The sequence below is a fragment of the Kogia breviceps genome, chromosome 11 (assembly GCF_026419965.1).
Source record: "Kogia breviceps isolate mKogBre1 chromosome 11, mKogBre1 haplotype 1, whole genome shotgun sequence".
Lineage (NCBI taxonomy): Eukaryota > Metazoa > Chordata > Mammalia > Artiodactyla > Physeteridae > Kogia > Kogia breviceps.
Genome location: NC_081320.1, coordinates 68056435 through 68069017, shown reverse-complemented (window position 1 = coordinate 68069017; position 12583 = coordinate 68056435). Strand labels below are relative to the sequence as shown.

The window sequence follows — 12583 nt, the reverse complement described above, 5'->3', positions numbered from 1 at the left end:
ATGAAACCCATGAGGGTAGACTGATACAAGCCTCTAAGATTCTTGCCAGAGAAGAGAAGTAGAGTAATTGTTTACTCTACTGCTGTGATTGAAGTAATAGAAGGGAAGATGGGATTCATTTTGATAGTCTCTAAATGAACTTGTACTGTGTCAGTGCTTCTTGGACCAGGAAACCTGGGGGTCTGTGGATGCATTCTCAGAGCGCAACAGTTTACTAGTGAATTTTTAAAATTTGGATCATTATTTTAATGGTAATCCAAAAGTTGACTTCAGTGCCCAGAGTTGAGTTTATTTGGAATTCCACCAAGTAGCCTTATACATTTAAATGAAATTATAATAAAAATAATTTAAATCAACACTATGGGATCATGAGAACTTGAGAAAATTGGCTAGATGTTATCTAAGATTCCTTCCAATTCTAAAATACCGTAATTCTGTATACTTTCTTGCACATAGGATACATTAATTTTTAGGTATTGTAGTCCTCATTTATTTAAAATTTTAAAAATATTCCACATGTACATATTCAGTACAGGATAATTAGAAGATCTTTATTTTCTTAAAAATATTAATCACCTACAAAGTTATCCCCTGGAAACATTCACTGTTAACATGTGATATCTCTCTGGATTCATTTGTGTATTTTTTTTCTCTCTCTCTGTATCTATGCATATTATATATGTATGAGCATCTCAAAGAAGTAGGAAAAGAACCTTTTTAACTGAAAACAGGGTCATGCATAATCTGTTATGCATGTCTTACCATGTCAGTATGTATATTCCTATGTCATCATTCCTGTTAGCTGCATGTTATTCCATTATACAGATTGCCATTATTAATTTAGCCAATCAATTCCCTTTTTGAGACATTTAGATTGTTTCTAGTTTTTCACTTGGATATAACGCCTACCAATAAATATCCTTCAATAATATATATTTTTAGTACTATTCCAATTATTTATATATCTCATTACCAAAAAAAAAGTCATTCAATTTGATCATAGCCCAGATATAATTTGGAGTCATTTATTTATGATTATCTTTTTTTTGGTAAATATTATAGGTTTCTTGGCTTAAAAAAACATGTATAGTAAAATAATCTGTGTTTTTGGTAGTCCACAGTTTTCCAAACTGCTTTCTTTGGATCCTAAAGGTTTCCTTCAGTAGAGCTTTCCCCTCTGCTACTCTTTTGTCTATTTTCTTGTAAGAGATTGTTTGTTTAAAAAAAATAGTTTTACTATTAAGAAAACAAACACAATGATTTAAACCACTGAGCCAGTCCCTGGTTAAGATGTGAAGTTAAGTTTCCTGATTAGTGGCAGAGATGGGATATCCTATATGCCATCCTATATATCCTGACTCCTAAAAAGAAATTTAGAATAAATACGTCTCCTAGAAATAAAACAAACCCCCCAAAGTACTCTAACCTGGTATCTGGATTGCTTACTTGGAACATATTTTCAACATGTCCTTTATTTGTATGTTATCTTTTTTTATTTCCACTTCAACAAATTGGAATTAAAACATTTTAGAAGACACTAATCATCAGCTTAACCAGTAATTAGCATTGATGAGTAGAGAGAAAATTTAAGACAGCTGCCAAGTTGACCACTAAAATGAGGTTTGATTTGCTAGTATTTGTCATCTGCGGGACTTTATAATTATAATAATAGCAGTGTAGTTGCACTCTGATGGAAAGTTGACAGTTAACTTTCTAATTCTGAAAGTTTCTAGTTTCCAGGTAATTTATCATTCAAGTGATTAAAAGCTATTTTGGGCCACAATTATGAACAATAATAAAATTTTACATGTGGATGACATTAACACAGTATTTCTTTCTTTTTGAATTTCCAGGGAAAGACTACTATTATTCTAAGGTGTCTTGACAGGTAAGTGTTATGTTAACCTCTAGACTACATTTACTTATTCTTGTTGTGTAGGGCAAGTTAGAATCTAAAAGACATATGGAAAGGGAATAATTTTGAGGCTGAAACAAAATATTTTAATTCTTAGTGAATCCTTATTATGGCTTTTACAATCTCTTCTATTTTTATTTTATTTTTTTTGTGGTACATGGGCCTCTCACTGTTGTGGCCTCTCCCGTTGCGGAGCACAGGCTCCAGATGCGCAGGCCCAGTGGCCACGGCTCACGGGCCCAGCCGCTCCGCGGCACGCGGGATCCTCCCAGACCGGGGCACGAACCCGTGTCCCCTACATCGGCAGGTGGACTCTCAACCACTGCGCCACCAGGGAAGCCCTACAATCTCCTTTAAAGATAAAACCAACAACAAGCAAAAAGAAATTATACAGGATTAATATTGGATTTCCTTATTTGGGGGGAGAAATTAACATAATTACTCAGTCTACCATAGTACTTGCTTTTTTTGGCTATGCAACTCTGATATTTAAACTTTTTAGTTCTATCTAGTTCATGACTGTTTGAACATTAATTATAATCTTCGAATTGCTCATGGGTATACTTTTTTTCAAAATTTAGTTTTATTTTTGCTGCGTGTGGGCTTTCTCTGGTTGTGAGCGGGGGCTGCTCTTCGTTGTGGTGCGCAGGCTTCTCACTGCAGTGGCTTCTCTTGTTGTGGAGCACGGCCTCTAGGCATGTGGGCTTCGGTAGTTGTGTGGCTCTAGAGTGCAGGCTCAGTAGGTGTGGCGCACAGGCTTAGTTGCTCCACAGCGTGTGGGATCTTCCCGGACCAGGGCTCGAACCCGTGTCCCCTGCATTGGCAGACGGATTCTTAGCCACTGCGCCACCAGGGAAGCCCTCTCACGGGTTTACTTTTGAAGCACATTAGTGGTCTTTAAACTGTGCATGTTACCATTTGTTTTATATACTTCCTAATCTTCTATACCATAGAAGCATGCCACCAGATTAAGATTTAGGATTATGATTGGTAGGTGTTGCAGGAAGTTGATAAGGAAAGTCTTGTTTGTTTGTAGCTCTCATTAGCTAAATGATGCCTATGTTTGAACTGTGATTTCAGATTGAGAACTGTACAAAAATCTTTCATTGATGTTGCTGTTAAATTGATAGTCATTAGGTTCCCAGCTCCCCACATCAAGGCTGAGCACAAACCTGCTGTCAGTGCTTCCCACGTGGCCTGGATGCAGAGAGCTTGTGCCCTAACATGGCCACCAACACTGCCAGCTCCTTCTCTACTCCCCCAACAGTGTTGCTAGGCGCTGCCACTACATGCAGGTGCCATTATTCTCTGCAGTTGCTACTAAAGATGGTATTTTGAAGGCTTATTTTAATTTTTGTATAAATTCTTAATCGTTTTTATCTCAATGTGTTATACAAGGTGTAACTTCTCTACTAATCAAAGTTTTTAAGAGGAAGCAAAAATAAATCAGGTAAGATGATAGCGTAAGAAAATAATTCCACCCATGATGGTAATACTACCTGTCTTTTATTGTGCAGGGATGAGCCACCAAAACCAACCTTAGCCTTGGAATATACATATGGAAGGAGAGCAAAAGGACATAACATAGTGAGTGTCTTTTTTGGTGATGCTGTGCTACACATACATGGAGAAGTGAGGATGCTGACATTGTTTTATATTTTCCATCTTACCTACAATCGTTGCACATATCCAGCTGTATACTTCATAGCTATGTACTTTTTAATTCAAATGCAACTCAGCATATATGAAGCCAACCGAACTGTGGAGAAATATTTTGGCCTGCTCATTTGTTATGTCTTAAAATGCTTGAATCGGATTCCTTTGTAACTTTATTGTACAGTTTTTTGGCATATTTTCTTCTTTCAAATGAGAATAACATCGTGAATTATCTTCTGTCTCCAAAAAATCTGCTAAAAATATGAATTTGACCTGTGGAATATTTATGAAAAAATACTGGTCAAAATCCAGATTATTAGAATTTTTACAAATACATCTCGATGTTGGTAATGCTATTTGAGACCACAGGCCCTAATTGGCTATAATCCTGTTTTCACTTGTGTTAGTGTATCTACAGAGGAAAATTAGACATTTTTCAGGGTACAGGGAAAACTTATAGTGTATGTTAGAGGAATAAAAATTCCTAAATGGAATTCTCTTTTGGAGTTCTCATATGAAAAAGAGGTCTTTTTAAAATAAAATTAGATGTATGGAAGAACAATCTAGAATACAGTAGAAGGTCCCATATCTCCCATAACACAGGCAAATTTTTATAGATTGATCCAGTCCAAGTGTTTGATTATTAGACAATGTATAAATAGTTAAAATGGGCTGTTGCTGCTTCCTGGATTCACCAATGCCGAGCTGGTTATTAAAACTGAAATTTGGGGCTTCCCTGGTGGCGCAGTGGTTGAGAATCTGCCTGCCGATGCAGGGGACACGGGTTCGTGCCCCGGTCCGGGAAGATCCCACATACCCCAGAGCGGCTGGGCCCGTGAGGCCATGGCCACTGAGCCTGTGCGTCCGGAGCCTGTGCTCCGCAACGAGAGAGGCCACAACAAGGAGAGCCCCGCGTACCACAAAAAAAAAAAACAAAAAAAAAAACCTGAAATTTAAAAGAGAAAAGAAAAAAAGTAATATATTGAGATGGGGGAGGACTTTATTTTTGTGACTCACATGAATTTTTAATGAGTGATAAGCCTAGAAATGGAATTATCCTTTTCATGGGAAACTCTGAGACAACTTTCATAAGCTTAACTTTGAGAAGAGCTCTAAAAACTTTTATTCATCCAGTTGTGAATCAAGGGAGATTTTCCAATGCAAACTTATTTCCCCCACAAACATTAATGATTCAAATAGCAACCGCAAAACAATTTTAATGGTTGAGATAACTTGTCAAAAATGCAAAATACGTATATTCATCTAAAACTGCTTTAATAACCACCTGCCTCTTCCAAGTTCATGGTATTAGACTCATAAAAACTCATGTGATTCTTTTTCACCTATTTGTTTCTGCTAAACTTTGTGCTATCAAGTTGGGCTTTTCCATATTCATTCTAGAAGCTTCACATCTTTCTCAGATTTAATGTCTCCTGAAAGTTCTAAATGGAATAGCTTTATCAGTTCCTCACACAATCTTGGTGTCCTGAAGGTTCCTTAGTATCTGGCCAGAGGCAGAGATGCCATCAGCTAGCCGGTGGTCTAGGAGAGCTGTCATGGAATAGATGGTCTTATTTCCTAGCTACCCAGCCCTTTGGCTGCCGAGCCCTTTCAATCCCCTAGTGTTGGAGTCCTCTAAAAAGGGAAACAGTTGTTGAGTCTCTCCTTGTTCCCCCACCTACCGCTTGTATGGCCAGTGCCAGCCAGTCACATTCCCCAGGGAAGTCAGGCACAGACCAGCTGCTTATATACTATTGCCCGGGAAATCCCAGTCTGCAGCCCGGACTGCCATCTGTTCTTCCTGTTTCCTCATGTCTTGTCTGTGTGTCTCATTTATTTTGTGAGCTTCTGCCTCCCTCAGGATGTTTTCCTGTTCAACTGTTTTATTTCTATCTAAAATTATAACTGTTTTCAAAAAGATAATTCCAAATGTGTTCAATTTGTTAATTTCATTTCTAACTTGAGTGAGCGTCTGCTACATGTGATATTTACAGAATTGGGGCACTGTTTAATGTCTTCTAGTAAGTTAGGGTAGAATTAGGGCATTTAGTACACATGTACATTCTTAATGTTTCATTTTTGTTCTTTGGAATAGAGGTTTTGGTGCATTTTGAGGGATGGAATAGAGAAAGGAAAAAATGTCCTTTCCTTTCCTTTCAAAAAATTGCCAAGAAATGGTCTTGAGGACTATAATATCTTGTATCCATAATTATTACTGGCTGGTACTAATGAAATGTAAGAACTATTTAAAATTTTAAAACATCAAGGAACATTAATATGAAAAAACCCTGTTTTTTCAGCCAAAAGATATTGCTCATTTTTGGGAACTAGGTGGAGGAACCTCTTTACTGGACTTAATCAGCATACCAATCACAAGTGACACCTTACGGTAAGTGTGGCCAGCTCCAGGAACAGTTGTTAGTAAGTATCCAGTGGAGGCCACAGGATGAATATGAGTAGGCTTTTGTGAACCAGAATTTGCAGGGACAGTTTTATGTTGCTGAAGGCTTACGTTCACTTCCTTTCTATGTGCTTAAACTGTAATGCTGTCTGAGATTTTAAAAGAACCAAGGTTCTGGCCTGTGCTGAAGTGAAATAGTTGGCATTCCAACTAGTAACATATTTTGCAAGCCTGCAAACAAACAAAATACATCAAATAACACTTGAGCAATGAATTCACTTGGCAAAAATAAATGTGAAAACAATTATTTCTAATACCCATCCAAGCATGAGCTAATTCAGCCCTGAGTTTTTCCTGCAGCTGGACATTATGTCTCCTTTGAATTTAATGCTAATTAATACCACTGAAGCTTCATCCAAGGGAAGTCTGTGAGTCAGAGGAGGAAGAAAGTCTCTATTTGCTGACCTAAAAGAAACAGAACCTGGGGGAAAACCTCAAACTCTTTGGTGGTGTTTTCCTGACAACGACTCCCACAAGTGGCCAAATCAGATGTGGAAAACTATCATCTTAGCCAAGGAAAACAAAATTTTTAAATCTGAAAAATCTTACTCCTGTCAGAGTTTAACACAAACCATTGCTGCTGCCTGGACCAAATACAAAGGGCTTGACAATTATTGGTTAAATTTCAGCCATTAAGATCTTTAGAGTATGGAATTATTTCTTGTTAACAGGATAATTGTTTTTCTATAACTAGCCGGTAATGTTGGCTTAGTTTGTCCAGTGATTTTTTTTTTCTTTTAAAGAAATCTGATTTACTGTCTTTTACTTATTACAAACGTAATGTATGCTCATATGGAAAACTTGGAAAAATACTGAAAGGTACATAGAAAGTAAAAGCATCCTCAATCACATGAAAAAGAAGTACTCTCAACATATTGAGGTATTTCTTTCAGTGTTTTCAGTGTTCATGAATATACTTTGTACAGGTATGGGATATTGTATGTATGTAGATTTAGATCTTGCTTTTTCACTTATAACCACCGTTTTCCCCTGACATTATTTTTCAGAATCATGGGATTTTACTGCTGTATAGTTTCCATTTGTCCTCCTTTAACAGAGACAAATAATCGAAGCTGCCTGGGAATTGGGGCAGCTCACGGTGGTGTGGTTGTGAAAAGATGGCGAGGATGGGGAGGGGCTGAAGGATCCAGAGCTTCCAGCCAGCTTGGCCCAAGGCTGACAGGACTGAAAAGGCCGGGAGCAGCTCTTACCTGGCCCTGACTTGCACATCACCTTGCCATATTACCTCACTTCCCTTCTCTAGACCTCACGGGCTGGTAGAAATTCTGGTTTCTACAGGAAGCCAAACCCTTCCAGTTTCTTTAATGCCTCACTTTGTGAGTTCTTGGTCTTCTTTCCCTGGAACCCCAGGGCAGCTGGAGCCTGCTTTAGGAGAGAAGAGGGGTCAGGGTTATGATGAACAGAGGGCAGGGGCACCATAGGCCTGGGTCCAGAGTAGCTTGCTGAGTGATTGAAGAATTCATGGAAAGCATTTCACTCCTCATGTAGCTGCAAATCTCAGAGTGTTTTGTGGCTGGAATTAATTTGACATATAATTTCCTTATGTTGGATGAAGCCCAGCGACCTCAGCAGCCGTACCAGTGCTCTTAGATACTGTTTATTTTTAAGATGCCTGTTCATAGACTAATTATAGATGCACTGAACATGTCCACAGACCTTAGATAATTTGTAATAGAGCATTTCCTGTGGTCCACTTCCCTGTTTTAAAAGGTTGTATTTTTTTGTTTTTTGTTTTTTTTTTTTCGGTACGCGGGCCTCTCACTGCTGTGGCCTCTCCTGTTGCGGAGCACAGGCTCCAGACGCGCAGGCTCAGCGGCCACGGCCCACGGGCCCAGCCACTCCGCGGATGTGGGATCTTCCCGGACCGGGGCACGAACCCGTGTCCCCTGCATCAGCAGGCGGACTCTCAACCACTGCGCCACCAGGGAAGCCCTGGAAACATACATTTTAATCTTAGAAAAAAGTTGAATAATCCATTTCTCCTTTGCTTAAAACGAAGTTATTTTCATTTGGAAAAAATGATAAATTTTATGTTATAAATATTTTACCACAGTTTAAAAAAAGTTCAACCATAGTCCTCTCTTTTTTAAACATTAACCATACTAAAACTCTGAAAATATAGTATCCTCACTTATGTATATATATTCTGTTACAATTAAGCAAAACTGGTTCTGAGCTTATTAAAATGACATAGATGTAGTTGGCTAGAGAATTTAATGGCACAATAATTTTATAGAAAATCTTGCTAATTAATGTCTAAAAAGACTACTTTCTGGATTTAGACCTGTAGTATAGAATTTAGCTACTGTTCTGCTTTAATTACACAACACAGGTGATTTGCTCAAACTAAGCAAAATAACTTGACTATATTATAACTAGCATGTATTATAATTCCTTGCTATATCTACTAGCAGAATGTTTGCCCTATTGATCAAAATATATTGGCCCATGATTATGGTTCTACATACTTATTATGACCATTTTCTGAAATACTGCTATATTTGTTTGTTCGTTGTTTTCTTTTTTAACATCTTTATTTGAGTATAACTGTTTTACAATAGTGTGTTAGTTTCTTCTTTATAACAAAGTGAATCAGTTATACATATACATATGTTCCCATAACTCTTCCCTCTTGCATCACCCTCCCTCCCACCCTCCCTATCCCACCCCTCTAGGTGGTCACAAAGCAGAGAGGTGAACTCCCTGTGCTATGCGGCAGCTTCCCACTAGCTATCTAATTTACATTTGGTAGTGTGTATATGTCCCTGCCACTCTCTCACATCGTCACCGCTTACCCTTCCCCCTCCCCATATCCTCAAGTCCATGCTCTAGTAGGTCTGTGTTTTATTCCCGTCCTACCACTAATCTCTTCATGACATTTTTTTTCTTAGATTCCATATATATGTGTTAGCATACGGTATTTGTTTTTCTCCTTCTGACTTCCTTCACTCTGTATGACAGACTCGTTTTTTATTGTAAAATATCGTAACATAAAATTCCCATTTTAGCCATTTTAAAATGTACAGTTTAGTGGCATTAAGTATATTCACGTTGTTGTGCAGCTATCACCACCATCCATCTCCAGAACATTTCATCTGCCCAAACTGAAACTGTACCCAATAAATAATAACTCCCTATTTCTCCCTTCTCCAACCCCTGGCAACCACCATTCTAGTTTCTGTCTCTATGATTTGACTACTCTAGGTACCTTATATAAATGAAATCATACAATACTTGTCCTTTTGAGTCTAGCTTATTTCACTAAGCATAATGGCTTTAAGATGCATCCATGTTGTAGCATGTATCAGAATTCCCTTCCTTTTTAAGGCTGAATAATAGTTCATTGTCTGTATATACCACGTTTTGTTCATCTCTTAAACCATTGATGGACATGTGGGTCATTTCCCCCCTTTGGCAATTGTTAGTAATACTGCTGTGGACGTTGGTGTACAAATATCTGTTTGAGTCCCTGATTTCAAAACACCCAGAAGTGGAGTTGCAGGATCCTCTAATCTATACTGCAGGATCCTCTAATCTATACTGCTTTCCACAGTGTCTGCTGTACTATTTTATATTCCCACTGGCAATGCACCAGGGTTCCAATTTCTCCATATCCTTACCAACACTCGTTATTTTCTGGGGGGTTTTGTTTATTTTTACTTTTATTTATCATAGCTATCCTAATGGGTGTGAAGTGGTATCTCATTGTGGTTTTGATTTGGGTTTCTCTAATGATTAGTGATATTGGGCCTCTTTTCATATGTTTATTGGCCATATGTATACCTTTAAATAGAGAAATGTGTATTTGAGTTCTTTGCCCTTTTTAAATTGGGTTGTTTGTTGTTGCTGAGGTTAAGTTTACATGAACTTGAGCACACATGCATGTGGTCACAGTGGTGGTGTGTGTGGTGGCCAGGGGTGTGCTTTCAGAGAGGCAGCAAGGTACAGCAGAAAGGCACGTGGCTCTGCATCTAGATACCAGCTCTACAATTTACTAGTTATATGAATCTGTGCCTCAGATTTCTAATCCATAAAATGGACATCATAACATCTTCTAGGAAGTGTTGTTGTTAAGAGTAAATAAGGTAGGTAGTCCCCCTAGCAAGGGCCATCAGTAAATCTGTTTTCTTCTCCTTCACCAGATTGTTGCTGCTGTGATTATTATTTTTGCTTCCCTTCTTTGGAGCACACAGCAAAACTGGATCTAAACATGGCATTGTTGGACCCAATTGCTTGCCGATTATTTGAAATGGATTATTATTAGTTCAAACAAAAACTTCAGTTGTGACACTTAAATATCACTAGGGAAAAGCACTAGAATAAATAAGGCTATAATTTTGGCATTTTTTTTCCTTAGAAAATTGCTGTTTTTTTTTTTTTTTCTTAAACTATAGTGTTATTTTTAGAAAATAAATTTCAGTATAGTATGGTTTCAAATAGTAATTATTTTGAGTCTTTTTTTTTGAAACATGTTTTTATTTCTTTAGGACATTTTCTATTGTTCTTGTTTTGGACCTTTCAAAACCTAATGACCTTTGGCCCACCATGGAAAATCTGTTACAAGCCACAAAACTTCATGTAGATAAAGTGATCATGAAACTGGGGAAGAAAAATGCTAAAGCAGTTTCTGAAATGAGACAGAAGATATGGAGCAATATGCAGAAGGACCATCCAGTGAGTTACTGTTGGGATTATCCCTAGAATTCTTAGCCCCATATATAGTTAAAGATAACATCACAAACAACTTCTTTAGATTTTTATGCATGAGTTGAAATTCATTTCATGTAGATGAACCTGTTCACTGGAAAATTATAGCAATTTAATAAAACCTCAGTAAGGGCAAAACAAGGAAAAAGATTTCATATGTCTTCTTGTTAGACATCTACTGTGATTGTTATGGCATATTACACCAATCAAAAGGAATAGAGTTTTAAGGTAGTAGTTTGATACTGATTTTATAATCTCTGTAAAATGAAGATAAAAAACCAGGTTGTACAAATGTCACCTGGCAAAGGCTAGATAAAACTACAATTTTAAGCAAGGAATAGAATTTTAACAGCCTTTACTGTCACTATACTTTACATTCATTTAGTGTCTGTCACATAATCAACATCTTTTTATCATCTGATAATTAATTAAACTATAAACTTGCAATATGATAACACAAGTAAGTCCTTTATATACAATCATGAACGTCATCTTCTAGAAAACCAAGAGCAGTATTTTATATTGCCCAGAGTTTATGTGAGTGCGTTTTACAAAGGTAATATCAGAAAAAAACTGATAGTTTGTGGTTCCCGTGTATAAATGTTATTGTAACAAACCGTTAATATGAAATAATAAAAAAAAAACAACAAACAGGAAGGTGACATATTCAAGAAAATAAGAGGACACAACATGAAGAATAAATATCATAGTTCAGGGAATTGTCATTTCTAGTTTTATGCTTGAGAAATGTATTGATATTTTAAGAAATTCAATATTGAAACAACCTCTATGTCAAGCAATGTCAACATTATGGGAGGATTTAAAATGATATAAGTGGAAATTGATGAACACATAGTAATAAACAATTATAATGAATCAATGAAATATGTTTGTTAACAGGATCGTGAATTAATTGACCCATTTCCAATTCCTCTGGTCATAATTGGAAGTAAATACGATATTTTTCAGGTAAGCTCTTCCACTTCTAGTTGAGCTTGTTGTACATGCAGGCCTAGGCTTTATAGGAGAGGAACAAAAGTAATAATGAAATGAAAAAAATGACTCTGGGAGGGAGAGGTCAAGAGGTCACGCATCTTAAAGATTTTGGAAAAGAGGATATAGTTGGGAAAGAGAAAATAGGTAAGGAACAGTAAATACAGTGGAATGGGGATATGGCAGAAGATTTAGAAACTGAATCCAGTCCAGTCACCAAGGGACAGGGCTTATGTCCCAACTTTTAAATCGCAGAAAGTAGAAAATTGGTTTCTTCTTATCTTTGCTTGTCAGAGAATCCTTGGGGTATTCTGCACTATAAAATGTGCGCTTATATCTAAATTCTATTGAGCTAAGTGTTTAAACAAGGAAAGATCTGGTAGCTGCAGCTCTAGATGGCTGCAGCTACTGTTCAGCTCTCTATAGAGACAAATGCCAAGGTAATAGAATCCTACTCAAGGTATGTTCCAAAAAATAAATAAGAAAATCTATTTCTGTATTGAATAATTTGCACCTTTCTGCTACAGACACTAGTTGTCTCAACTTTTTTCTTTTTAATAACATATTTCTTCAGGATTTTGACTCTGAGAAGAGGAAGGTAATATGCAAGACACTTCGATTTGTTGCACATTATTATGGAGCATCATTAATGGTTTGTACGTTTCCTATCCTTTGGGTTTGAACAGACAGTAACAAATTTGGAAAGATTAACAGCTTGGTGCATAGTTATGAATGCTAATGCTTTTACTAATGCATGTCATTCTCTCCTTTCCCATTGCCTCAAAACCCTCTTGTTACAGAGTGTTTATAATGTATTTCTAGAACACACT

The 12583-nt window shown here is 37.1% G+C and overlaps 1 protein-coding gene across 1 annotated transcript in view; it reads left to right on the top strand.

Annotated features, from left to right (window-relative positions):
• DYNC2LI1 (dynein cytoplasmic 2 light intermediate chain 1) overlaps positions 1 to 12583 on the top strand; it is a 51437-nt gene that overhangs the window by 24533 nt on the left and 14321 nt on the right. The window contains exons 3-8 of the mRNA XM_059079419.2: positions 1854 to 1888; positions 3433 to 3502; positions 5872 to 5960; positions 10541 to 10727; positions 11661 to 11729; positions 12328 to 12405. Of these exons, the coding sequence (XP_058935402.1) occupies positions 1854 to 1888; positions 3433 to 3502; positions 5872 to 5960; positions 10541 to 10727; positions 11661 to 11729; positions 12328 to 12405 (528 nt within the window). The remainder of the gene's footprint in view (positions 1 to 1853; positions 1889 to 3432; positions 3503 to 5871; positions 5961 to 10540; positions 10728 to 11660; positions 11730 to 12327; positions 12406 to 12583) is intronic.